The sequence below is a fragment of the Rhinatrema bivittatum genome, chromosome 2 (assembly GCF_901001135.1).
Source record: "Rhinatrema bivittatum chromosome 2, aRhiBiv1.1, whole genome shotgun sequence".
Lineage (NCBI taxonomy): Eukaryota > Metazoa > Chordata > Amphibia > Gymnophiona > Rhinatrematidae > Rhinatrema > Rhinatrema bivittatum.
In genome coordinates, this window is record NC_042616.1 from 310,955,444 (window position 1) to 310,982,951 (window position 27,508).

Sequence of the window (27,508 nt, forward strand, 5' to 3'; positions counted from 1 at the left end):
ATACATGCTCTCACTTACAGACAGGCTGGCTGGCTGTCTCTCTCTCATTTCCTTCCCCCCCCCCCCCCCCCCGAGCAGAAATGGTAGCTGCAGCAGCCTCCTCCTCTAGCCCCTGCAGGCCAAGAAAGAAGAATCCCATCAGCCACAGGAGGCTAATTCTGCTGTCTCCTGTGCCGATTTCTGGCTGCTTCTGATTTTGCTTTGGGCCCACGGTACTGCTCAGGGCTGCAGATGCCGACGGTACTTTTCCATGCAGCATGGCTCTTTCTTCTTCCCACATACCCCACTGCACATCACTTCCTGTTCCGGGCCAGGGGGGCAGGTGCGGGAAGAAGAAAATGCCCAGCCGCAGTTGCCAGCCTCCACTAACACTGCTGCCGTTCCCATCCAGGCTTGAACTTGCTGATAGCCTGGGCAGCAACAGCAGCAATGGAAGATAGCCTGCCTCTCGCTTGGTGAAGGAAGAGGGGGGAAGAGCAGCGGGAGACTGGTAGCACGCGACACACCTGCCACTGGTGACACATTGGTGTGTCGCGACACACTGGTTGAGAAGCGCTGGTTTAAAGGCTATTTATACCATAGGTAGAAATGTTTTATGAATGACATGGTGCCTAAATCTGGTGTCCACGAGCTGCAGTCCATTATCTTTTCTTAGATTCAATCATTGCTCTTGGAAAAACTTCTTGGGGGAGTCCTCATGCCAATCCAGGCCTTTTGATACCCCGACTGGAAGCATTTTAATGGCTGTAAGTGCTGATTGGAAAGGAAAGGAACAGGAACCACAGATACCACAATTAATTGTGAAATAATAATAATAAAAAAAAAATAGAACCTAGCCAAAAGGTTTTCCTACTGAAACTGGGCCAATTCTCAACCATGTGTTAAAGGCCCAGGAAGAGACAGAGAGGTGCAAAAGCCTTCAGTTTTAATCTTCTGATTTTTATATTTGTGTTTAACATAATTTTTATTCACAGAGTCAACACAGTATAAAGGGCAGCAACCCTTTCTGACTTTTGTGCATTACCCATAGCGGGTAATATTCAGCCACTGGCCAACTTGCATTTTAGGCCAGGATTCATCAAACTATCGCATGCCATAGGAAGAGGGGCGTGTTTTATGGTAATAGCCTATTTATCGCAAAGTGCGCTATCTTAGCACTACACATAGGTATTACCGCAGAGTGCGCTACCTTTTTCACACTTTGTGGTAAGTGCCACAATTGTTGCAATTCCTACCTACAACCACTGGGGAGAGAGAGAGACCAGCTATGCGGGCCCTTATAGTAGTTAGGTATTTATACCTCTATATAAGGCCCACCTAGTTACTCGAGGTGAGGTTTAGGTAGTGAGACATACGAACAGAACAGTACACTCTTGTGAAGATTTGATGTCCTTCTGTTCATGCGTCTCACTCTGAATGTCAAAGTAGCCCCTAACCCCTTCACTACTACCTAAACTTCACCTCGAGTAACTAATTGGGCCTCATATAGAGGTATAAATACCTAACTACTATAAGGGCCTTATAGCTAGGTTCTCTCTCTCTTTCTCTCTCTCTCTCTCCATATTGCACAGCTTAATGCCAATGAAAAAGGTGTAGTTATTTCTGGTGTTAAAACTGTGATATGGCTTTGCAAACTGTGAAGGAAGAACTGCTCCCCCTTTTCCTAATTAGCATCGCACCATGCTTTATGGTGTGTTTCACGTGCGAAAATGCCTTAATGCATGCGAAAAGCCCATAATGTGGCTTGGAAAATAGCCCCCTTAGCCGGATAAACTTTTCTGGCTAATTTTGGTGGATATTCAGTGGTGCAGCCGCACTATTGAATATACCCAACAATCTTAAAGATAGCCAGATAAATTGTCTGGCTAACTTTAGGACTACTCCACGCCACAACCAGAGTTAGTCAGATAAGTTATCTGGCTAACTTAACTCCACCCCAGAACAACCCTATGTAATCTGGCTAAATTTTAGATGGATAAATAGTTATCCAGCTAAACTTTAGTCACTTAAGTGGGGGAAACTCAGTATTTATCCAGATAATTCACAAATTACCCAGCTAAATGCAACAGAATATTGACATCACAATGTTACTCTAGTATGATCCAGTAGGGTCTGCAGTACCGTAATGAATGAAAGAAATGGAAAGATTGGATGGACATGGCAGTGTTTATCTGCCATAAATTTGTATGCTTCTGAGTACATTTTTGTACACAGAGGGGCGGATTTTAAAAGGAGCGCGAACAGCCTACTTTTGTTTGCGCTCCAGGCACAAACAAAAGTACGCTGGATTTTAGTAGATACGCGCGGAGCCGCGCGTATCCACTAAGGGGGTCATTTTCAAAGGAGTTACGCATGTAAATGTGACATACTATCGTAGCAATTTTCAAAAGCTATTTACTCGAGTAAAGTGCACTTACTTGAGTAAATCCTATGGACAATTCAATGGCATATATTGTAGCAATTTGGAAAAGCCCACTTACTTGAGTAAAGTGTATTTACTCGAGCAAAAACCAGTTTTGCTCGAGTAAATGCTTTTTAAAATCTACCCCTAAAATCCTGGATCGGCACGTGCAAGGCTATGGATTTTGTATAGCCGGCGCGCGCCGAGCCGCGCTGCCTACCCCCGGTCCCTCCAAGGCCGCTCCGAAATCGGAGCGGCCTCGGAGGGAACTTTCCTTTGCCCTCCCCTCACCTTCCCCTCCCTTCCCCTACCTAACCCACCCGCCCGGCCCTGTCTAAACCCCCCCCTTACCTTTGTTGGGGGATTTACGCCTCCCGGAGGGAGACGTAAATCCCCGCGCGCCAGCGGGCCGCTAGCGTGCCGGGACGCGATCTGGGGGTGGGTCCGGAGGGCACGGCCACACCCCCGGGCCGCCCCGGGCCGTAGCCACGCCCCCGGGCCCGCCCCCGGAACGCTCCCGACACGCCCCGAAAACGCCGCACGGTTCGGACCCGCCCCCGACACGCCCCCCCGACACGCCCCCTCCGAAAACCCCGGGACTTACGCGAGTCCCGGGGCTCTGCGCGTGCCGGGAGGCCTATGTAAAATAGGCTTCCCGGCGCGCAGGGCCCTGCTCGCGTAAATCCGCCCGGTTTTGGGCGGATTTATGCGAGCAGGGCTCTGAAAATCCGCCCCTAAGTATTTAGCTGTGTGGTGGTGACCTGGCATTCGAAGATGCGGAGGACACTTCATCACATGAAGAAGCAGTGACCATATGGTTGCATTTGTAGTTGATAACAGTATAAATGTTATTTATGTGCACTTTTGGAATACTGCACAGTACAGAGAAGGTATGCGCAGAGTTGTGAGGGAATGTAGGAGGCATTACCTCCCCACCCCGCAATGCAGGGCCATTCTTGGGAGGCAGGGGTGGATCATAGCAAGTGTCATGGGCCCCGTGCCCCTGTGGTAGCTTTGGATCCAGCAGCTATGCTCCACCTCATGGCCTGCTCCACCCCCTACCATCCTCCCTCCTGCTGGCAGTGCTCTTACCTGCTGCCACGGGTAGGAATGGTGAGGATAACGCTGAGGGGGAAAACATACAACATTAGTCAAGGGGGGGTGGAGAGGGGAGAGGCAGAAAAACATTAGTGGGGTTGGAACGGGAGAGAGAGAAAAAGAGAGAAAAGCACCCCGGGGGGAGGGTGGAGAGTGGGAGAACAGATCCTTACCCCTTGGCCCCCTCAAATTAAGCAGTCAAAATCTTCCTCTGAAGGAAAGCAATTTTTATTCAAATGTTCTGCAAGTACAAATAACAAAAGTGCTCAGATACACCACGTCATTTTGCAGCCATTTCCATATTATGTGGCAGATACTACAAACTGTCCCTGTCTATTCATGAAACTAGTGGGTAAGGAAAGCATAGGCCATACTGGGGTTTAGAGGTCACCTCTTTCCCCTTCCTAGAAACCAGCTTGTTCTCTTGTTTCAGAGAAATTTAACAGGCTTTAGCGTTCTTTTGTTTTCACTGAACCACCTTATCCAGTTATTATTCAGTACCTTCATATTAGAATTTGCTCTGGGTAAACATAAAACACATGAAGTTGAAAGAGTAAGACATGCCCGTATCACTAACTTTCAGGTAACCAGGCAGCACGAAAAGAAGCAGCATTCAGGGACCCAGAGTAGAGAGCGTCTCTTCCAGTGCTCTGCACGACTATACCTGCTGGCTGGCCCATGTACACAGGAAGCAGGTGCAAGAGCACATTTGAGCCAGCCAACAGATATTGCTGTGGTGCCACTGGATGGATAGAACCAGAGGATTGTCACTGCAATAGGTGGGCTATATGGGAGACACAGGAGGAAGGAAAACCCTAGGTAGCCAGGAATGGAGGCTCATGGCGCTGGTTCCTAATTAGGAACCCAGTGTAATAAGACAGGATTTAAAAAGATGTACATTCTATTTCACCACACATTTTCTTAACAAGCTTGCTAAAAAAAAAAAAAGTTAACTCCTGATGCAATAAGCAGAAATCATGGTGACTGAACAAAAATGTTAGTATAACCATGGTTTGTGCACATTGTTTATTTGGGCGCATAAAATGTGAGTTATGCCTCTAACTTAGGATAACGAAACCTGAGTTAGGAGCATATGTTAGGCTCCTAAGCTGCAAGCACAAAACATGAGTTAGAAGCAAAACTTTAGGCCCCTAAGTTGTGTGATTAAAACACAAGTTATAAGCATAACATTTGTAATGTGGGTTGTATGCAGAAATCCTGCAGAAATCATGTTTTATGTGCATAAATTCCAAGCACAGGATCCCAGCACCACAAACTCCAGGTTCAGCCCCCTAGACTAACACTTGCCACAGAAACTGTATTTCATCCCTGACCAGGCATTAAATTTCCAACGTTAAGAAACATGAGTTAAGCCTATGCACATCTTTGCATTCGGGAGTAATAGCTAATGCCTTGATTAACATACAATTTGCATGGAGGAGAGCTAAGTTTTGCACATATTTATTGTATGCAAAACTCCTTGTTACATCAAGAGTAAAGTTCTACATGTTAAAATATGCAAAGAACCACACGCTGACATGTGCGTACAGCCTTATGCAACTTATTACATCAGGGGCTGGGATTGTATTTCAACTGAAAGGCCAAAGGAGCAGGAGGAAAAGGCTGGGTAAAGAAAAATTAAAATAAAATAATAAATTCAAGAAAAACAGAATAGGAAGGAACATTGGATCCCTATGAGTGAGAAATAAAAGGAAAGCCAGAAAGCAAATAGCTACTGCAGTACTGCTGAAAGAAGGGATAATTTATAACGATTCAAAGGGCAGCTTTATTAATTGAGACAGAACAACATTCAGATCCCATGGCACAGGTGGTTTCTGCACCTAAGGTTTAATTTGCAATAAGCCTTTCATAAATCTTGATGCCACAGGGTGAGCTGATATTTATGTGATCTTTATGTGCCTCCAAGTTCTATAACCACTGAAGGCAGTACATGTTAAAAATGATGAGTAGACAGAGGAAAAAGCAAGTTTGTTTATTGTAAACAGTGTTTTCCATAGATAGAAGGATGAATTATGTTACGGAGCATGGATCCTTGGGCCAAGGGGAAGTTGGTACCACCTGTGGGGAGGAGCCCCACAGGTCTCCATCGTTGGCAGGCGAGCTGATAGGAAGCCTGAGACCCCGTTGATACTTCACCACTACCGGCCCACGTTCCCCTCAGGTTGAGCCCTTGGTACCGGGACCGGCTGGACTTACGTGGGTCCTCAGGAGACAGAGTCAGGGTGCAAGTGTAGCTCTTAGCAGGCAAGGATGAGTAGAAGGCAGGAGCTGGCAAGGCAAGGCAGATGATGTGGCTGGAGGTCGGTTGTAAACTGAGGTCTTGGCTGGCAGCGTGTCTCGGAGGACAGATAGAAGCAGAGATCTTGGCAGGCAGCGAATCTCGGAGGTCAGGTACAAGCAGAGGTCTAGTCGGTCAGAAGCAAGGATACAGGAATGGGACTATCAGGAACACAAGCAGGAGCCGAGTAGCCAAGGCCAGGGCTTGCAGGAAGGCCTTGCCTTAAATAGTCCCGGGTCAAGAGGGAGGGGCCCTAGCACCTGTCAGAGCGATTCCCTTAAATGATCTCAGAGGCCGCGCACACCCCTGTGGGGACCCCCTGTGGGACCGAGCACCACCGTGTCCAGGCCGAGACAGAGCAGCAGCATCAGAGGCCTGGCATAGGCCCCGCAAGGGGGGAGCGCACAGCCAGGAAGGAGTAGCAGTGTCGGAGGCCTGGCGGGATTCCTGCGCAAAAGAAGTAGCAGTCAGGAAGGGGCAACAGCGTCGGAGGCCTGGCGGAGGCCCTGCGCGGAAGGAGCTCATGGCCGGGAAGGAGCAGCTGTGCCAGAGGCCCGGCAGGAAACTGGAGTGGAGAGAACATGGTAACCGCGACACCCTGCAGCCGCGAGACTTCCAGGGCTAGCGAGCGGCAGGCAGCCGCAGCAATAGGTGGAGGGAGCAGGCTGCGGCCTACAGCGGCTGGTTTCCATAAAAATTTAGCTATGTGACATGTGGGTGAAATCATCCAGCGGCACCGAACAGACCCTTCTTTCCTAGCTTATAGAGCTTTTAGCTCTACTAAGCATGTGTGGCCAGCACAGGCGTTGCTTCATGAACCTCTCAGTCTATTTTAGAGCTAAATCTAGCTAGGTAGTTGACTTTCCAGGGAGACAGGCGGATAATACATAGCTAATTCAACTGTTATCTACAGAAAACAACATTTACAGTAAGAAAATTGGATTTTTTAGTTGATAAGCTGGACTCAATTAGCCATGATGTGGGGAGTCCTAAGCTGAGGGTTGCACTGGAGTATTTATTAAATAAGCAACCCGGACCCCACCATGGACAGTAGACTACTGAGTGAACAAGCTACACAAAACTGCTTGTCCAAATTTACTATCATTCCTTGAGAAATTGCCCAGACAGTAATGTGATGTCAAGGTGTGTAATGATGACCAAGTTGCAACTTTGCAGAAATCTTCAAGAGGTACTGCTCGCAGGTGAGCAGTGAATGACACCATAGCGCTAACTTCATGAGCTTTGATGGAGTCTGTAATTTGTAAGCCTACTGAACTAGGCTGTTATCCAATTAGACAATGTACGCTTAATAACAGCTATGCCCAGGATCGTAAGATATGAAAAGTTCTGAAGCCAGACAAGGGCAAAATCAAAGCTGTTTTGCAGTCTAGGATATGAAGGGCTTTCTCACCTTCATTTGCATGTATCCTCGGGGAAAAAGGTAGGCAATGCGATTGACTGATTAATATGGAAAGCAGATACAACTTTTGTCAGAAACTTCAGATGGGTTTGGAGAACCACCCTGTAATGGAAAAATTGCATATATAATGGATAATGAACTAATACCGAAGTTCACTGACTCTTCTGGTTGATGTTACTGCTACAAGAAATACTTTTCCTCATTTAAGAGAAGCTGACTAATGGTTCAAAGAGTGGCTTCATTGATTGAGATAGATCAACATTCAGGACCAGGGCTATGGAACTCTTTTCCATAGAATTAAGGCTGGAAGCGAATCCACAGGCCTTAAAAAAAAATCTGAAAACATGGCTGTTCCTGCAAGCATATACATGAAGAGATTAGCATGGATGAGTGTTCTTAGGTGAGTTTATTCTGTTTTATAATATTTTATTATGTTTTAGGATGCTTTAGTTTATGATATTTTAGATTAATTTTGTTGGTTTTATTCTGTAACGAACTTCTTAATTTTATTTTATGTATATTTTATCTGTTATTCGTTGTAAACCGGTGTGATGCTACCACGAACATCGGCATAGAAATAAATAAATACATTCTGATCCCATGGCACAGATAGCTTATTTTTTTATTTTTTTATTTAGACATTTTATATACCTTCAATCCAAGTAAATATTACAACAGTTTACAATATTAACATTCATAGGTATAAATCAGCAAGTAATGACTGGTTACATAGGAAATATTCATAAACAGGCATTAATATCTATCAATTGAATTGTTCAAATACATATTAATTAAAGATCAAGGGCATAAGACATAAAGTCAAAATAAAGTAACAAATTTTGCATAATAATCTGTACGTTGTATTGAGATTCTTACAATCTCTATTAATTTGTTTCTCATGCATTAATTAGGATATCTTGTCCTTGTTATTGTACATTCTGATGTTTTAAGTTAGGTTGTATGCATTTTTGAATAACATTAATGACATCAGTGGTTAATATACAGCTCTCACAGAAAAAATGAACACTGAATGAGAGAGATGCTTACAATTTATAAACAAATTGGATATCAATAAGATATATTTTTATTACAAAAAACATTGGTTAATACAAAAACATTCATAATTCAAAAAAATATCACACATACATGATTCAAAAAATGTTACACATAATTATATCAAATGGTTATACATGACAAATCACTATTATATTCCACAAATCAACCAAAACATTCAATCATTGACACCCATCCACATATATATATCGGCCTCATATACATCCAACCCAAATGACAATATAACACAAACAAATAAAAAAAATGAAAAAATCTTTCAATCTTCAAAAGATATTTTCACATTGAACCTCTTATAGTTTGCTTGCTTGTGATGATCAAAAAATCATCCTGATCTTCACATCCAAGATCAATCTTTTCAATCACCCAATCCATAATAAACCAAGTCTTTAAACGACAAACGTGTCCAAATACGGATATCTCAGTCACCAACACAAATATTGCAGTTGCCAAACAGCATGAGTGTGTCAGTCTCCGAAAATGGACCCTTGTTTCACAAGATCAATCTTTTCAATCACCTAAGTCCATGAGCGTGTGCCTCACTGCTTGTTCACAAAGAACATGGCCATTGGTTGTCACTTTGAATTAGAATACTTCTCCCTTAGAGAAGGTACATCAAAGTTGACAGAGAGTATCTGATCACTCTCAGTTCTAGTAAGTTGATCTGAAATTGTTTTTCTTTGAGAAACCAAGTTCCTTGATTTTGAAAAGTTCCAGTGTGCATGTCCCAACCTTTTGTGGAGGCATCCGTTTCTAAAGTTACTTGATGAGGGAGTAGACAATGTGGAGCTCCTTCTTGAAGAATGTGAAGCTAATTCATGCTCTGTGAGATTTGTTCTTTGGTTGTCAAGGGCTGAATTAACTGGACCCACTGACAGCAGAGACCCTAGTGCAGGTGGCGGATGTGGAGGCAATTTAATTGGACTACATGAATGGACACTCCCATATGACCCATATGACCCAAACAAGACTTCTCTGGCTGTTCAGCGCTATGAGTTCAACAGTTTGTGAATGAATCATTTTAGAGTGTTTGCCCATTCCGATGGAAGAAAAGTTCTCTCCTGAGGTGAATCTATCCATGCTCCAATAAATTGTATTTTCTGGGTTGGCACTATATTTGGCTTCTCTAAATTCACCAGAAATCCCAATCTCTGTAAAAGCTGAATTGTTTTTTTTGCAGGGAAATTAACACATCCTCGGAGTTAGCCTTGACTAACCAATTGTCTAGGTATGGGAACATTTGGATTTCTCTGACATAATAACTGCGCTGCTACTACAGCTAAGCACTTGGTGAAGAACCTCATGGCCGCCGAGAGCTCGAAGGAGAGTACTTTATATTGATAATGGGAAGAGTTCACTCTGAAGTAATGCCAGTGGGTGGGGTGGATGGGTATGTGGGCATGCAAGTCAAGAGTGCACATCTATTCCCCCATTCGAATGAACGAAAGAATTATGTTGAGGGAATTCATTTTTAATTTCTCTCAGAATAGATGCTTGTCCAGGCTTCTCAGATCCAGAATGGGTCTCAGTCACACAGATTTCTTGAGGATGAGGAGGTGTCAGGAATAGAATCTCTGTCCATGCTGGAATGCAGGGATCGGCTCTATTGCCAGCTGCTGAAGAAGTGATTTCATTTCCAGATGGAGCTGTGTTAAGATCCAGATTGAAAGCCAGACAATGAGGAAGAGATTTAGCTGAGAGAAACACAAATGGTGTACTGATTCCACAATTTTCAGAACCCATTAGTCTTTTATTTTGCACCACTCCTCCAGAAAGGCACGGATTCTCTCCTGACTGTAGAGGGTGGTTGGACTTTTGAAGAAGTCAAAAATTCAACATAGGCTTGGGTTGGACTTTTGGTAATTTAGGCTGACAGTGTTCACTTTGTCAAGAATGAACCGGAAGTTGCTTTTGAGTAGGTAGACGCAGAAGCCAGTAGCTTTAAAAAGACCAGAAGGGATGTTTCTGGAAGTGCAGTCTCTTAAAAGCATAGAAGGAGTGTCTTGTAGACCAGAGGATTGTTTTTCAGGTCCTGAGGAAAGGGATTGAACCACTACATTTTGTTTTTTTATCTGAACCACAGTTTCTCTTGAGTTTCTCTCTGAACAGGTAATCCCCTAAACAAAGAACATCTGCCAATTTTTTATGGTTGCATATGTTGCTGACTGTCAACTAGGCCATGCATCTTGCTCTAGTAGAAGCTGTTGAGGTATGTGATATAGAATCAAAAGATTCATTGACCGATCAGAGAAGATGGTGTATGCACTCTTCAGCATCTAGGAGCAGTGTGGAAAATAATTTCTGCCTTCATTAGATTGAAGAAAGGATATTAGCTTTTGTATATAAATTGTGCAAGTATTGCATTATGTAAAATTAGTGAGAAGAAATTCATGCACTTAGCATGGAGTTCTGAAAAACTTTCATCCTAAAAATGTTGAATAACCTGGGATCCTTCCCTGGTGGTGTACTGGAATATATTTTGTTTTCTTTGCTCTTTTCAGGGCAGATTCAACAAAAATGGATTGATGCAGTAATTGGAGTACTCCCCAAACCTGGTGATTTTTGTACTCTATATTTGACATCTAATATTCTTGCAGTTAAGGCACAGGAGATAGGGTTTTCCCTCATTCTCATCTGCAGCTGTTGTAGAATACTGTGAATCGATATAGTTGTCACTTCTGTTTGCATGTCCAAATTTTGGGGAGAACAAAGACCTCTCTGTAAGGATCTTTATCTTTGTGACCATTTATTCTTAGAGCTTTTCCTAATTTATCCAAGAATTTTGAGTAAGAGAGGTTTTCCAGAGGGGAGGAATGTTCGGATGGGAATTCCTGTTGATCCCTCTTCCAAACCTAAGGGTGTGGGAATGCTAACCGAGAACCCCAGTGATGAAGGTGGTGACACAGGGGTGGGGGAGGCTTGGTCTCTTGGTTGCCTTGGAGAGGAATAGTCCTGGTGTATGACATCTGAACAGTTGGACTCAGCTGCAAGAGAATAGATGAAGAACTGTGTAACAGGGGTTCTGATGGTGTATTCACCCATACCAGGACTCATCCTTGTGGGGGAATGATAGCAATACTAGAGGAAAGGATAGAAAGTGTTGAGAGTGTGGGGAATGCGGTCACTTGCTCGAGAGAAAGTGAGCCCTTGAACCAGGGCGCAACCTCAGGACGGGACTCTAAGGAAGGCACAGTGGGAGGTGAGCGGCTCGGGCACGGGCTGGGCTTGGAACTTGGAATGTAGCTTGGATATTGGAACACAGCTTGGATCTTGGAATGTAGCTCATTCGGACCTCCCCTGAGCCTGAACGCACAGAATGAGACTCAGCAATGCAGTGCTGGTCTCAGGGATAGCCCTCCGGCCACTCGATAGCCCTTTTGGACCTGCCGCTTGGGAATGGCTTGTGCGACAGGACAGACGAAGGCTGAGGACAGGATACGGTATGACATGGAACTCGGACGGAGACTCAGGAGACTTGGAACTTAAGATGGAGAGTCAGGAACAGGAAGAGTCCAGCCTCCCAGGGCATTGCACCTCAGCGCACCCTAAACAGTCCCCAATGGACTGGTCAGGGACCATGCTGTCCCACTGCGCACCCTACACAACCTGCCACAGGTTGGTCACAGACCAAGGGGGGAGTGGAACAGGCACAGGACTGAGACTCGGAGGAGGACAGGAATCAGGGCATCACTTGGAACGAAAAACAAGGCTTGGAATGAGAAACAAAGCTTGGAACGAGGAACAAGTTAATCCGCTAGCTGGACAAGTTCCACGAGCCCGGAACTAAGAACATGAACAGGAATTCGAGACTTGACTTGGAACTTGGAACTCTAAAACTAGGAAGGACTCGGACGAATTGATCCAGCAAAGACGGACTTGGAAACAGGCCCTGTGCCAGGAAGTGCCCTACATAGCCTCCTGTGGCTGGTCATGGACCACAATGCTGGCACGCCTGGAGGAAAGACGAGGAAGAATCCAGAAGGCTAATCTTGGAACAAGTACCAGAATATCAGAAGCTTGATTGAAAAGTCGGATGAGACGAAGTTTCAGAAGACTGGACAAGGAATCGGCAGGATACCAGGAACACAGACCAGGCAACATGACTGAGCTCTGAAGGGACAAGGAAGCCAGGAACCAGGACTGAAACAGGAACAAGAGGATCAGGAACATCAACGAGGAACATGAAGACCATCCAAACAAAGTGAAGACCATGGAGGATCTTGAAGGGAAACACACCATGGATGACCATGAACTCCCTTACGAAGGCCCCGAGGAAGTGGAGGAGAGCCCTTTTATAGGGCTGCAGGAAAGACGAGGGATGACATCATCAGTTGGGGCCACTGGGCTTTTCCCACCGCTGGCCCTTTAAATGTTGAAGAGAAGCGTGCATGCCTATGCAGGAGCCTGAGGAGGCAGCATCAACCGTGTTCCTGCTGCAAAGGAGATGGAATCAGTGGCGGATCTGCAAGCCATGAAGTGTGGGGTCGATCGTGGCTCCCCCGCCAGAGAGGACCACATCGGCAGCGGCTCCATGCCGCAAAGATGGAAGAAACAGCAGTGGCACCTGGGCCCTTAGAAAAGCAGCAATGGTGGCGGCTCCTTGCCGGAAAGAGGCAGCGTCGGCAGCACCAGGCTGTGAGGAAAGCAGCGGTAGCGGCAGCTCCCCCGCTGGAGAGAGGCAGCGTCAGTGGCGGGCCAGTGGGAGGTGAGAGGCCGCTCGCTCACGGGCTTGTCCCATGGCGGCATTGCAACAGAAAGCACCAGAGAACATATAGGATCTGGCATCTCTAAGCACAAAACTTCTGCCAACAACTTTGTTGGTGTAAGGGTTCTAGTGAATGGAGGGAGTAGAGGTATCATATCTCCCTCTGCTCCTGATCTTGGAAGTACTTCATAAAGTTGGGTCGGTAATTTGACATGATGCAATTGATGTGGGAAGGCACCATTTTCCGAGGTTCCAGGCATTGAGTGCACCATAAACCAGTGTCAGTGTTTTAAGTTTCAACGGTGCCAATGTCTTACACTTCAATGACTCAAATGCTTCGACTGCTCTGACTTAGCATGTTTGGAGTGCATTGATTCATGCGTCTACTGTGGCGAGCATGTGTGAGCCGATGATGCATATGTGGATGGTATCAATGTTCCATGCATCAAGTGCCATGTGTCAACGGTGCCAGTGTGCTGTTCCAGTGCTTCATGTGTTGATTCATGATGCATTGATGATGCCAATGCATCATGCGCCAGTGGCCTCTGGTGCTTCTTCGACACTAGTTGCACTAGCTGCAGAGTGACGCCACTTCTCTTTTTCTTCTTTTGGTAACACTGCAAAGTGCTGTTGGGGGTCCTGCTGAGGCAGCAAGGCACACATTTATAATGAAAAAAAACACCAAAAAGTGAAGAGAATTGAAGAAAAGACATAGACAGAGTACACGTCTGTGCTGTACTCGGATGAAAAAAGACTGAGGAAGCTTATGAGGTAATGTTCGCTTGGGAATTCCCACACTTGCTCTGTTAGCTAGGAGAGACGGGTCTGTTTGATGCTGCTAGATGATGTTACCCACATATCATGGCTAAGTTAGCCCTGCTTATCGAAGGAAAAACATTTTATCTTTTAAAACAAAATCTGAGTTACAAGAAATGCTAGAAGCATTTCCACTTGAATGAATGAATGAATGAACACTTTTTTGTAATAATATTTTCTTTCTGTTTCCTTCTGCTATTGAAAAGTACAAGATATACTGCATTATTATTTCTTTAGTTTCAAAATCTAACTAGGCTTGAACAAACCACATATCAGCTCCCTCCACAATCTACCTAAGGAAAAAAATGTGTTAGGTGTATGTCAGGAAGGACTGTTTGCATATACTAAACACATAGCAGTTGCTAACAAAAGCTAAAAGTATTTGCCACATTTTATATTCTTTATCATAGTCATGTGATATTAATCTCACACTCTACAGTAGGGCATCTGACAAGCAAATAGCAGGGATTTGTACGTTCCTCCCTTCCTCCAGTGTTTTCAAAGTGTACAAGCTTTTCTGTGAAAAGAACAAATGAAATCATTGGGGAAAAACATAATTCTAAAACTCTTTTCCTTTTTTTTCAGGACAAGGTCTTCTGTTTGGTCACCACTACCACAGTATCAGCACAAGGGCAGTGAACAGAAGGCACCAAGTAACATGTCCACCTATGAGCCGTGTAAATTTTGGAAAATCAGTTTTGGGATCCAACAGTTACTATTCACCGTATTTCAACTCTCATAATGGTTTCCATACCATCCACTCTGAGAACAGCCCTGTGAAGCCCAGGATTGTGACTGTGGTGAAACCAGGAGGCCACACACTTAGGAAGATCACTTTGCTCCTCAACAGGCGGTCGGTACAGACATTTGAACAGTTGATTGCCGACATATCAGAAGCACTGGGCTTCCCACGCTGGAAGAATGACCGCGTCAGAAAACTTTATAGCCTTGAGGGCAAAGAGATAAGAGGTATCTCTGATTTTTTCAGAGGAGATGATGCTTTTATTGCAATGGGGAGAGACCAGCTGTCAATGAAAAACATTGAAATGGTCATAGAAGAACTTTATCCCGATAGCATCTATAATCACGATGCAAATAAGCAAAACTGGGAGCAGTCTAAGAAGCTAAAGTGTAGGCTGTATGACAAGGGCCTAAATATAGATAGTGACTTTGATGAGACAGAGATTACCAAGAACTGCAGTGATATGCCAGCTATCAGACCAGCAGCCAAACATGAAGGGAAAATGCAAAGCCACGCCAAAGGGGAAGAAAGGGTGAGGGCCAGAGGACATGGCCCGGATAGGTCAAACAGACAGCTGGGGAAGCCACCTGGAAAAATCAGAGAGGGAGAGAGATACTTTAATAAAGAGGGACATCTAGAAAATAAACTTCTAGAAGAGAGCTTGAATGAAACGGTCAGATGTGAACAATGCACAAAAGAGAAACAACCCAGGCAAACACTGCATGTGGAAAAGCAGACAGATGTTTCACTTGAGAATAGGGACTTTGAAATGGGAAGGTGTCAAAGGTATAATGTAGAAAGTAGGGTAAAAATGTCAAAGTTTCGAAAGTCCCAAGAAAGCCTTATGGAAGGAGAAGATGTCAGATGGCAAGGCAATGACTGTCTGACTAGTTGGAAACACATCAGTAGGGATTCTGTCGAAAATCTGACACATCAAGAAGGGACTGTAGGAAAGTGGGAGGATAAAGGTGTGCCAAATCACAAAATGCTGGATAAAGAATTGAGAAAGATTAAGAAAGACAGTGTGGAACCTCAGCAGGCCCTAACTGACAGGAAGCATAGGCCTAGATTAGAAAAATGTGGTAACTGCAGGGTAAAACAGACTTGTAGGGCAGTAGGGTGTCATGGAGATGCAAAGAAAGAAAGAAAATTACAGAAGGAGGACATAGAGGAGGTGGAGTTGGTTAAAAAGGTAACACATGAGAGAGAACAGGAGGTCAACCAAGAGTGCGATCATATAAGAGCAGACACGATAGACAGATCTGAAACCACAAGAGAAATTATTAACAAGCAACAGGGACTGGATATTTTGAGACCAAGGCACTTTGAGTGTAGAGCTGAGGTGGAGAGCTATTATGAGATTGGTAAGACCATTGGGGATGGAAACTTTGCAGTTGTAAAGGAGTGTAGGGTGCGTAGTGCAGATCAGCAGTACGCAATGAAAATCATTGACAAGTCCAAGCTGAAAGGGAAAGAAGACATGATTGAAAATGAGATTTCAATCATCAGATCCCTTTCTCATCCTAACATAGTGCAGTTGTTAGATGATTATGAGACAGAGACTGAGATCTACCTAATCCTGGAATATGTGAAGGGAGGGGATCTTTTTGATGCAATTATAGAAAGTGTTAAATTCACAGAGCACAATGCAGCCCTCATGATAACTGACCTCTGCGAGGCTTTGCTTTATATTCACCGCAAAAACATTGTACATCGGGATCTCAAACCAGAAAACCTCTTGGTGAGTACCACATTGTTATTTATTAAGAATGTTGGGTTTTTATGTTTGTTTGGAGTTGTGACAGAAGTAAGAAAATCCTTCTATCCCTTCTCCTCGTCTCAGTTTGTAGCGCAGTTGATGAAATGGGTACTTTTAAAATTATTCTCCTCCATGAACAATAATTCTTGCTAACAAGCTGTCATCCAGGTTGCCAAGCATAATCCTGAATTTAGAAAGTGAATCCAGGCTGTTTATTTTGGAGGGGCTTCATTCTGCAGGAAAACGACTGCTAGTTTGAGGGTAGCCAAGTTGGGAGACTCTTCAAAGGACACGCTTTCCGCCAGATGCGAAAAGCTTGTTGGAAATGCTACTGAGATGCAGAAACTTCTAAGAATGCAATTGGTGGTCAGATGAGAAAGAAGAGGGCGAACAGAGAGAAAAGCTGACCAATAATCTGCTCTCAGCTATAGGCCTGCAACCAATGATGGACATTTTGTACAAATATAAATAAACCTGGCTACGTACATATCACCATCATTAAGTAATATTGCAAAACAGTAGAACAAATGATGTGCTAACTTTTTCTATAATCAAAGGAATACTAATTAACAAAATTTAAATTTCTATTTATTAGATATCAAAAAATTATATATATATATAAAAAGAAACACCATTATGCAAAACTTTTAACGCATAAATATGAAAACTGTAAAGGATACTACTCGCCTCACGGACCACCATCAAAAGACAGAATATAAATTGTCACAAATGAATGATCATTAAAAGGTCCACAGCAACAAACCGCAGCTGTCTCTGCAGAACAGTTGACAGTCTCCTAAGAGAATAGTACAGTTCTTAATATCTGAATGGTATTGCACTGTACTATCAAATAAAAGGAATTTATGCTGTGCTATCATTGTCCAAAAAAAAGATCATCTGCCAGTGGAGGTCCAAGAGAGGGTTAAACAATAGCAGTGAATTTTCCTGCCACAGGCTTCCTCAGGGGACTTTAGATCATGCTGCCACTCTCACCTCTTTAATCAGCTAAAAAAAGATGATGGAACAGAAACACAAAAACATACAATACCTTTGGATATCTAATTGCTTTGTTCAATGATATATTGACCATTGGCTCGATTCGAGGTAAGTTAACTTGAAATTTTTGATGTTTTTGGTATTGTATAATAAATATGAGATCTGTTTGCATGCATTGCCTCCACTCTATGAAAATCTACCTCATGCATATTCATGGTGGAAATTCAACTAGGTAGAAAATTATTTTTTACCTGAATGCAAACAATCTTCTAGGTTAAGTGCCGGAAGATAATTGCTTGATCCCGAAACGATTGCATGGAATGAAAACCAGTTCTTTCCTGAGTCAGTAGGCAATATTACATTTACATTTAGCGCCATCTTGTGTCCAGTGAAAGTGAAAACATTTAGTTAGAATCTGCTAGAATCCGCTTGATGTACACTTTGAAGTGCCGAAAAGCGGAATATAAAAATCTAAATAAATAAATCTGTGCATACTCTTGGTGCAGATTGAGCAGAACTTTGAAATCAGGAGTACCAGAAGTACTTTGTCCTACCTCCGAGAGGAAAAGCTTGGGTAGAAACTCCTACAGAGCCCCATAAGCACATTCAGCCTTCATTAAGGGCCTTTATGGTGCAGTTAGGGCACCTGTAAAGACTGCTGCTCTTTAAAGAGATGGCAGTACCAACACTCCAACAGTTTGTGAATTTTGCAGGGCAAATTATTATAAAATAGTTATGATGCTGTGTTCTCGTGATGGGATCACAATTTTTCTTCCTTACTTCCTTTTCTTTTTTTTTTTTTACTGCTATTAAAGATCAAGACAAACGTTAGTGGGCTAACTTGCTATTGTTGCCAATATCTCGGCTACAGCATTGTCTGTAGATGAGGATTGTGAGCATCATCACAGTACTTGATATATCCAGTAAATCCATAATTTTAATGGGTTGAATGGCTGGTTTATATGTCTGTTTGCAGTACAGCCAGGGATGATGCACAATACTGCAGAAGTTGGATGACAGTGGAAATTCATTTGTTGGGAAACTTGTGCAGTCATGAACCCCTAGTGCACAGGCCCCACAGTCTGATTTGGGTTATAAAAAATAGGTCTTCCTAGGGAACAGCATGTTTCCATAGAATCATCATAAGCATTTTAATACCTAAGGCAGGCAAGCATATTTATGCTGCTCTGATCTTTGCTCCTCTTTCCTCCATCCTGATCTCCAGTCTTGTTTTGCTGTCTCCCATTTTCTCCCCTAGACTGACTGATAGGAGGACAGTGGTACTCTTCCTGGCTTTTCATCCACTTATCTGCTGAAGGAAAAGATAATGAACTATCTACAGTCCAGTGGGTTGCAGGATCTTAGGCAACATAGTTTTACCAGAGGAAGGTCGTGTGAAGCAAATTAGATTTTTGTTTGATTGTATGCCTAGAGAATTAGATCAAAGATTTCAGCAAAACGTTGCATGGGAGGTTCATGAAAAAAATGAGAAGCCTGGGAGTGGGTTCCAAGGTGATGGAATGGATTACAAATTGGCGGACTGACGGATGATAGCAAATTGTGGTAAATGGAACCTACTTTGAGACAAGAAGAGTGATAAGTGGAGTGCCCCATGGATCAATTCTGGGGCTGGTTTTGTTCAATATATTTGTTAGCGATATTGCAGAGGGGTCAGAAGAAAAAGTTTGTCTTTTTGGGATAGACACTAAGATCTGCAACAGAGTAGAAAACCTGAAGAAGTAGAAAGAATGAGAATCGAGTTTTTGGGATTCAATGCAAGGAAGTGCAGAGTCATATGTTTGGAATGCAGTAATCCAAACATTTACATGATGGAGGGGTGCGAGAAACGGATGTGCACAGACCAGAAGAGAGACCTAAGGATAATAATGACTGATGATCTGAAGATAGCAAAGCAATGTGACAAGGTGGTGACTGAGGCCAAAAGAATGCTGGATTGCATAGAGAAAGACATAACCAGCAGGATAAAGAAGGTGATAATGCCCCTGTATAGGTTGTTGGTGACGCTTCAGCTGGAATAATGTGTTCAGTTCTGGAGACCATATCTCAAAAAGGATAGAGACAGGATGGAAGCGGTCCAGAGAAAGACAACCAAAATAGTGTGGGTTCTGCATCAGAAGATTTATTAGATGAGACCAGAGGACTTGTTGTACTAGAGGAGAGGAGAGATAGGGGAGATACAGTATAGACTTAAATACTTCCATTGGAAAAGAAGCTGTAGAACTAGGGGTCCTGATATGAAACTCCAAACGGGTAGACTCAGGAGCAGTGTCAGGAAGCATTTATTCATGGAAAGAGTAGTAGATGCATGGAATGCCCTTAGGGAACAGGTGGTGGAGATAAGAATGGTCATGGAATTTAAGATAAACACAGAGGCTCCCTAGTGGCTAGAGAATGGAAAAGAAGATTCAGGGGTAATCTCCAGTAACTTAGATGCAATATTTCTGCATGGAAGTGACTTACATGGAGTGGCAGTTACAACTCTACTGGTAGCCATGGGGATAACCTGCATGACACGGTAGTTGTAACACTATGGAGTGGACACAGATAACCTGCACAGAGCTGCAATTATAACCCTAAATATTTTGCTGGACACACTAGATGAACCATTTGGGTCTTTATCTTCCATATTTTACTATGTTACTATGCTGGCCTACACTTGCATTTTAATCATTTTTCTGCCCCCCTGAGGGTTTTGTACCCTGGTCAGCTGCTCATCTCATCTACCCCTAGTTATGGCCCTGTTTTTCCAAGTTTAAGATCTCTTTGGGGCCTTACCTGCTTTCCTAAGTCCCAAGGTCCTTCAGATCTTGGTTTCATTGAAACAAGGCTGTATACTGTACAGGACAGAAGGTGGTAACAATACCACACTATCGGGTCAATTTTAAAAAGATGTGTGTGGGGAAAATGGGGGTTACACGCAAGGCCGGGCCTTGCACGCACCGTGTGCGTAACCCCCATTACGCGCACAAGAACCAGGTCTCTTCCAAGGAGCGGGCCGGGGAGAGGGGTGGGACGGGCCAGGACAGCGACATTGATCACTGTCCCGGAGCCTTGCGCACCAGCCAGCTGCCGGCACATGTAACTTACTTCAGGTCGGGCCCTGAAGTAAGTTGGGGAACACTAAAATGAAAACGGAAAAAGGTAGGAATTAGGGGTTGGGGAGGAGAGGGGAAGGAGAAGGGAGGTTAGAGTAGGGGATAGGAAAGTTTCCTCCCAGTCCGCTCCTGGGACTGGGAGGGAACTGGGGAAGGCCGGGATGCGTCGCCACGCAAATTTTGCATAATTCTACCCCCCTTGCATGTGTGCACGGATTACAAAATCTGATGCAGGTGCGTGCGGATTACAAAATCCGGCACATGTGCACGCAGCCTGCCAATTTTATAATATGCGCATGCTGGTGCACGCATCTTATAAAATCGGCACATCCATGTGTGCATGCCAGGAAGCACGCACACATGCATGCACATGCATATATTAAAATCTACCTCTCTGTGTTTAATTACTTCCCAGGTATCAGCAGCAGCCACTCATGCTGTTCACATATAATATTGACTGTTTTATGTTGTTACGAAGAGCAACTCAAAAATATCATGGCCAGTGGGAGGATCAGATTAGGTTCAAGTTGTTAGCGTTTTCTTTGTTATAACTTGTTCAGTAAATAAATTTAAAAATGAGTTTGGTCATCCCAAGCTCTGTATACTCTGGTGAAGGACACATATGGTCATCTTCTAGCAACCAAGCTTAGCAGCATCTGGGCATATTTTGCAGGTAAAGCATTGCATATGGCTGATGACCATGATATTCCAAGCAAACTGGGTGGCTCCTGATGAGTTTAAGATCTCATTGTGGTAATCCCAGGAACAGTCTTCCTTCTCAGCAATTCCTTAATAAGTCTGGTATTGCCTGGAAATTACTACTGTGGATTGCTTAGTAAAGACTGAATATTGGAGAGGGAAATTTGGAGTATCCTCATACTTCTCCACACAGAAAACTGTGGTACTAACAGATTTCTTTGCATGCATCCCAATCCCTGAGGACATTTTTCCTAAAACGTATATTAAGACTTTTCTTACCAGATCAAAAATAGTGAATGGGTGCATTTGAATAAATATGTTTTAAACTCTAATTGAATGCATTTCCACTCATTGGAGGGGAAGTCAAATGAGGACTGTGCTGCATTCTCACCTTGTGGCAAAACAATCCTTCTTTCCTGCTGGAAACTGTTTCAGACCAGAGTTAGATACAGATTTTTCTGGACTTCATAGCAAAATGTAGGACCCAAAGCCAACATCCAGATTCCCACCCACAATTACATGGCGTCCTTCTCCAGTAGAGATACCCAAAGTAAGAAAGCAAGAGGGGTTGAGATAGTGTTAAAGCAACTTAACCAGAAGTGACTCATGCCTGCAGTATGGGCTATGTACTGCCATAGCAGAAGCACAGATAGATAGTAAGTCTTTCTCTATCGCTCATTCAGTCTGTGAGAATCTGTTGGGCAATTCTTGCTTCCTGCCAGCAGAAGGTCTCGATGGGCCTCTTGGACTATCTGTCTAGTCCTCCCAACTCTATAGTCTGCTAACACTCTGGTTAGTCCTTCCAGCTCTATGACCTGTACCTCCTGCTGGTAGTCATCTTGTTCCTTTTGGGATTTAGTTATATTTCAGCTTTATAGTCTGCACTTTACAGAGCTTAGTCCAAGTATTGGTGCTACTTCGTAGTCTTAGATTTGTGCCCTGTTTGGCCCTACTTTGTGGTCTTACATTTGGTCCTACTTTCAGGCCATTTCTTGTTCATATTTTATCCTAGATTGCTTTATGTATCCTGTATTCCTGTTCTGGTCCTACTTTGCTTCAGGTATTCTATGTTTCTGCAATGATCCTAAACCACTTCTATGGCCATTTTTCCATCTCCTGGTTTCTTCATCTGTTCTGCCCTTTTTCTGTGGGTACCTTCATATCTCTAGGTTTGAGTTCATCCTTGTATGCCTGGCATTTCCTGTTGTCCAAATCCTGCTGGCCACCAGCACCGGAGGGCTCAACCCGAGGGGAAGGTGGCCAAAACAGAGGACACCCTATTCCTGCTTTGGTTATAACCCGCCAATCTAATCTTGACTGTACACAGCCTACACTTGACTTTGGGGCCCACATCCTGGCAGACTACACCATCATGCAGTCTTTCTGATAGCTTTTCTCTTCCATGTTACTTCTGTCCATCCCTCTCCTCAACCTGTCTCTTTATTCTATCATAACTTCACGATACACCATCTCCCCTCAATCTTCATCTATTATTCATTCATATCCCACATCCCACCTTTTTACCTATTTTATTGCCCTATCCTAACCCTCCATAATCCTCTCTTAACCTGTCTGCCAATCTTTCATCCTCCCATCCCCTTTCCCTACTCATTTCCTTTTTCTTTCTCTTGCAGGGCCACAGAAGCAGCAGATTTGTGGGATGTGCACCCTCTGGATGTAGAAGTCTGTTCCTATTGTTGAAGCCCCTATAGACCATTACAGTAGCACCCCTGCCCCTCAGCAGGGCACCATGACAGAAGCAGCCCTGCTTAGGCAGCTACATTCCAGCTCCTCATGTTGATAGGGCCCCCTGTACCAGCTGTCTGGCTCCTCAAATTGATGGATGCTGGTGGGCCCACAGATTCATCGGTCCAAGTCTTTCCTTTAGCAACTATACATTTTTACTTTTTTTGTGAGTTTTTCTAAAATTAATGTGGAACGGTACTTCCCTTATTTGTGGGTGCTGCCGCACTTCAGAGGTTCAGTCCTTGTTGATGGCGCTACCGCGCTTTGAAGATCCAATTAAGCGCTACCAAGCTTCAATGATTTAAGGAGTCCAGTCCGACATACGTTTCGCAAAGCTGCTTCAGGGACTGCAACAGACATGAATCTCCAGGACTATCCGCTGAGTTTAGTTTTTTTCGTATCCACACTATCGTTCAGTTTCATTCTAAAAGAAGCAAATTCACATGTTTCATAGCAAACTATTTTTACATTTTTTGCCGCACATAATTCTAAATTTCCAAGAAGGAAGAACACACATCCCTTGGTTATGCATCGAAAAATGTAGACTCACCAAACCTTGCCGCCTTTTCCTCTTGTCGGCGTCTGAACAAGGCTACCGCGAGAATACTACTGATTATTTGTGATTTATCAACTTACACCTGTGTGTCTGATTTGACTGACGAGCGGTATTCACATGAAGTGAATCCACTCAGTCTCCCTATTAAGCCCATGGGGGTTCACTGTATGTAATTGGTGAATCCAACGTTGTTCACATTGGTAGAGACATTTGATTCTGTCTCCACGTCTCCAATGTGCCGCCACTATTTCCAAAATAGTCCATTTAATTTCAAAAAAGGCATGATGATATTTCTTTAAAATGAGCCACAAGAGGTTCCTCAATTCTACCTGTTTTCAAACAACATTTATGTTCTGTTAGTCTAGTGCGAACCTGACGCTTGGTCATGCCCACATAAATAAGTGGGCATGGACAAAAAATTGCATAAACCACAAAAGAGGTTTTACAGGTGGCACAGGGTAATAATGTAGTACGACCTGGTGGTATCTGTATCGTGGTCTGTGGTGATTTTAAGGCACAGTAAGAGCAGTTAGTGCAACTAATGGCATCTGCTGTCATTGCTGGTGGTTTATAAAAGCTGGAGTGAACCACATGATCTTTGATATTCCTACCTCTTGAATACGCCATGCGAATAGGTTCTTTGAACAAGGGGTGGATATCTTGAAGGCTTGTCCAATGTCTCCGAATAGCTTGACTGATGATCGGGGATGCCAGTGTGTGCCTCATAACCAGTGTCTGTGGGTTTGATTCCTCAGGATCTTTTTGTAAAAATAAAAAATCTCTGTTGGAGTAAAGAGCCCTTAGATATGCAGGAAGTACAACGTCAACTTTCCAACACGTATTTTTATCAGGAACTTAGCACAGATCCCACGGATAGCATTTTAGCCGAGGTAACACAAATCGTGGAACGTGGTCATGATTTGGGGTTCCTCACCAATAGTGAATGTGAATTTCTCATTAATAAACATCCCAGAATCCCTGTAATGTACATCATACCCAAAATTCACAAGAACCTGGATAACTCCCAGGGAAGACCGATTGTCTCGGCCAAAGAATCAGTGCTTGAACATATTTCAATTTTTTTGGATAAAATTTTACAGCCCTATGTATCACAAGCACCATCATACATCAAGGATACGTCCTGCATGCTCCAATTTTTGTCTACCATTACCTTGACCAACGATAGTTTACTAGTCACCATGGATATTGAATCTCTTTATACAGTTATTCCGCAGGAAGAATTACTTACAGTCATCGCTTCAGTACTAAAAAATCGCTCACCACCACAACGCAGTCCTACTTCCTTCATTATTGAACTTTTACATTTAGTATTAAGTCATAACTACTTCATGTTTCAAGACAAATTTTTTCTACAAATATGTGGAACTGCAATGGGGGCTGCAATGGCACCAGATGTAGCAAACTTGTTTGTTACAGCGTTTGAGAAACAATATATCCACCAGAATCAGTGGTTGGCACACTTTAAACATTGGAAAAGGTATATTGATGATATTTTTATTGTGTGGGAAGGGTCCCAGTCATCCCTGTTAGAATTTCATGCCTGGTTGAATACTCTCAATTCATGTCTCAAATTTACTATAAACTTTCACCAGCAACAAGTAGCATACTTGGACATCCTCATCACTAGATCTCAAGATTCGGTAATCACGACTCTATACCGCAAACCTAATGATCGCAACAATTTGGTGCATTTTGACAGCTTCCACCCTAGTACCTTTAAATACAATCTTCCTGTAAGCCAATTTATGCGTATATGGCGCTTGTGTACTGATCATTCTGAGTTCAAACAACAGGCCCAACAATTGGCAGAACGATTTTTACAACGAGGGTATCCGGTGTCGTGTGTCAAAAAGGCATATCGAAGGGCTCTTTACTGCAACAGAGATTTTTTATTTTTACAAAAAGATCCTGAGGAATCAAACCCACAGATGCTGGTTATGAGGCACACACTGGCATCCCCAATCATCAGTCAAGCTATTCGGAGACATTGGACAGTCCTTCAAGATATCCACCCCTTGTTCAAAGAACCTATTCGCATGGCGTATTCAAGAGGTAGGAATATCAAAGATCATGTGGTTTACTCCAGCTTTTATAAACCACCAGCAATGACAGCAGATGCCATTAGTTGCACTAACTGTTCTTACTGTGCCTTAAAATCACCACAGACCACAATACAGACACCATCAGGTATTACTGTATTATTACCCCATGCCACCTGTAAAACCTTTTTTGTGGTTTATGCAATTTTTTGTCCATGCCCACTTATTTACGTGGGCATGACCAAGCGTCAGGTTCGCACTAGACTAATAGAACATAAATGTTGTTTGAAAACATGTAGAATTGAGAAACCTCTTGTGGCTCATTTTACAGAATACCATCATGCCTTTTCTGAAATTAAATGGACTATTTTGGAAATAGTGGCGGCACATTGGAGACATGGAGACAGAATCAAACGTCTCTACCAATGTGAACAACGTTGGATTCACCAATTACATACAGTGAACCCCCATGGGCTTAATAGGGAGATTGAGTGGATTCACTTCATGTGAATACCGCTCGTCAGTCAAATCAGACACACAGGTGTAAGTTGATAAATCACATATAATCAGTAGTATTCTCGCGGTAGCCTTGTTCAGACGCCGACAAGAGGCAAAGGTGGCAAGGTTTGGTGAGACTACGTTTTTCGATTCATAACCAAGGGATGTGTGTTCTTCCTTCTTGGAAATTTAGAATTATGTGCGGCAAAAAATGTAAAAATAGTTTGCTATGAAACATGTGAATTTGCTTCTTTTAGAATGAAACTGAACAATAGTGTGGATACGAAAAAAACTAAACTTCTCAGCGGATAGTCCTGGAGATTCACGTCTGTTGCAGTCCCTGAAGCAGCTTTGCAAAACGTACGTCGGACTGGACTCCTTAAATCATTGAAGTGCGGTAGCGCTGAATTGGATCTTCAAAGCGCGGTAGCGCCATCAACAAGGGACTGAACCTCTGAAGTGCGGCAACACCCACAAATAAGGGAAGTACCGTTCCACATTAATTTTAGAAAAACTCACAAAAAACGTATAGTTGCTAATTAAAGGAAAGACTTGGACCGATGATTAAACATGACCCATAGCGGTTAAAATATAAGCTAACTTGCTTGTATACCGTGGGTGTTATGATGGTCCCACATATAAATTAACTTATATGAAATATTGCACATAGAAGAAAAAATCTTGCATACAACATATTATGAGATTTCAATTACCCTAATATTGACTGGGTAAATGTAACATCAGGACTTGCTAGAGACATAAAGTTCCTGGATGTAATAAATGATTGCTTCATGGAGCAATTGGTTCAGGAACCAACAAGAGAGGGAGCTATTTTAGATTTAATTCTTAGTGGAACGCAAGATTTGGTGAGAGAAGTAACGGTGGTGGAGCCACTTGGCAACAGTGATGATAACATGATCAAATTTAAACTAATAACTGGACGGGGGACAATAAGTAAATCTGTAGCTCTAACACTAAATTTAAAAAAGGGAAACTTTGATAAAAAGAGGAAAATAGAAAAAAACTGAAAGGTGCAGCTGCATAGGTTAAAAGTGTTCAACAGGCTTGGACATTGTTTAAAAATACAATCCTAGAGGCGCAGTCCATATGTATTCCGCGCATTAAGAAAGGTGGAAGGAAGGCAAAATGATTACCGTCATGGTTAAAAGGTGAGGTGAAAGAGGCTATTTTAGCCAAAAAAAATCCTTCAAAAATTGGAAGAAGGATCCATCTGAAGAAAATAGGATAAAACATAAGTATTGTCAAGGTAAGTGTAAAACATTGATAAGACAGGTGACAAGAGAATTTGAAATGAAGTTGGCCATAGAGGCAAAAACTCATAATAAAAACTTTTAAAAATATATCCAAAGCAAAAAAACCTGTGAGGGAGTCAGTTGGACCATTAGATGGGGGCTCTTAGGGAAGATAAGGCCATTGCAGAAAGACTAAATTAATTCTTTGCCTCCGTGTTTACTAATGAGGATGTTGGGGAGATACCAGTTCCGGAGATGGTTTTCAGGGGTGAT

General features: G+C 43.2%; 1 protein-coding gene across 1 annotated transcript in view; it reads left to right on the top strand.

The window, feature by feature from the left end:
• DCLK3 (doublecortin like kinase 3) overlaps window positions 1-27,508 on the top strand; it is a 75,241-nt gene that overhangs the window by 28,717 nt on the left and 19,016 nt on the right. Inside the window, exon 2 of the mRNA XM_029589709.1 lies at window positions 14,396-16,293. Within this exon, the coding sequence (XP_029445569.1) occupies window positions 14,396-16,293 (1,898 nt within the window). The remainder of the gene's footprint in view (window positions 1-14,395; window positions 16,294-27,508) is intronic.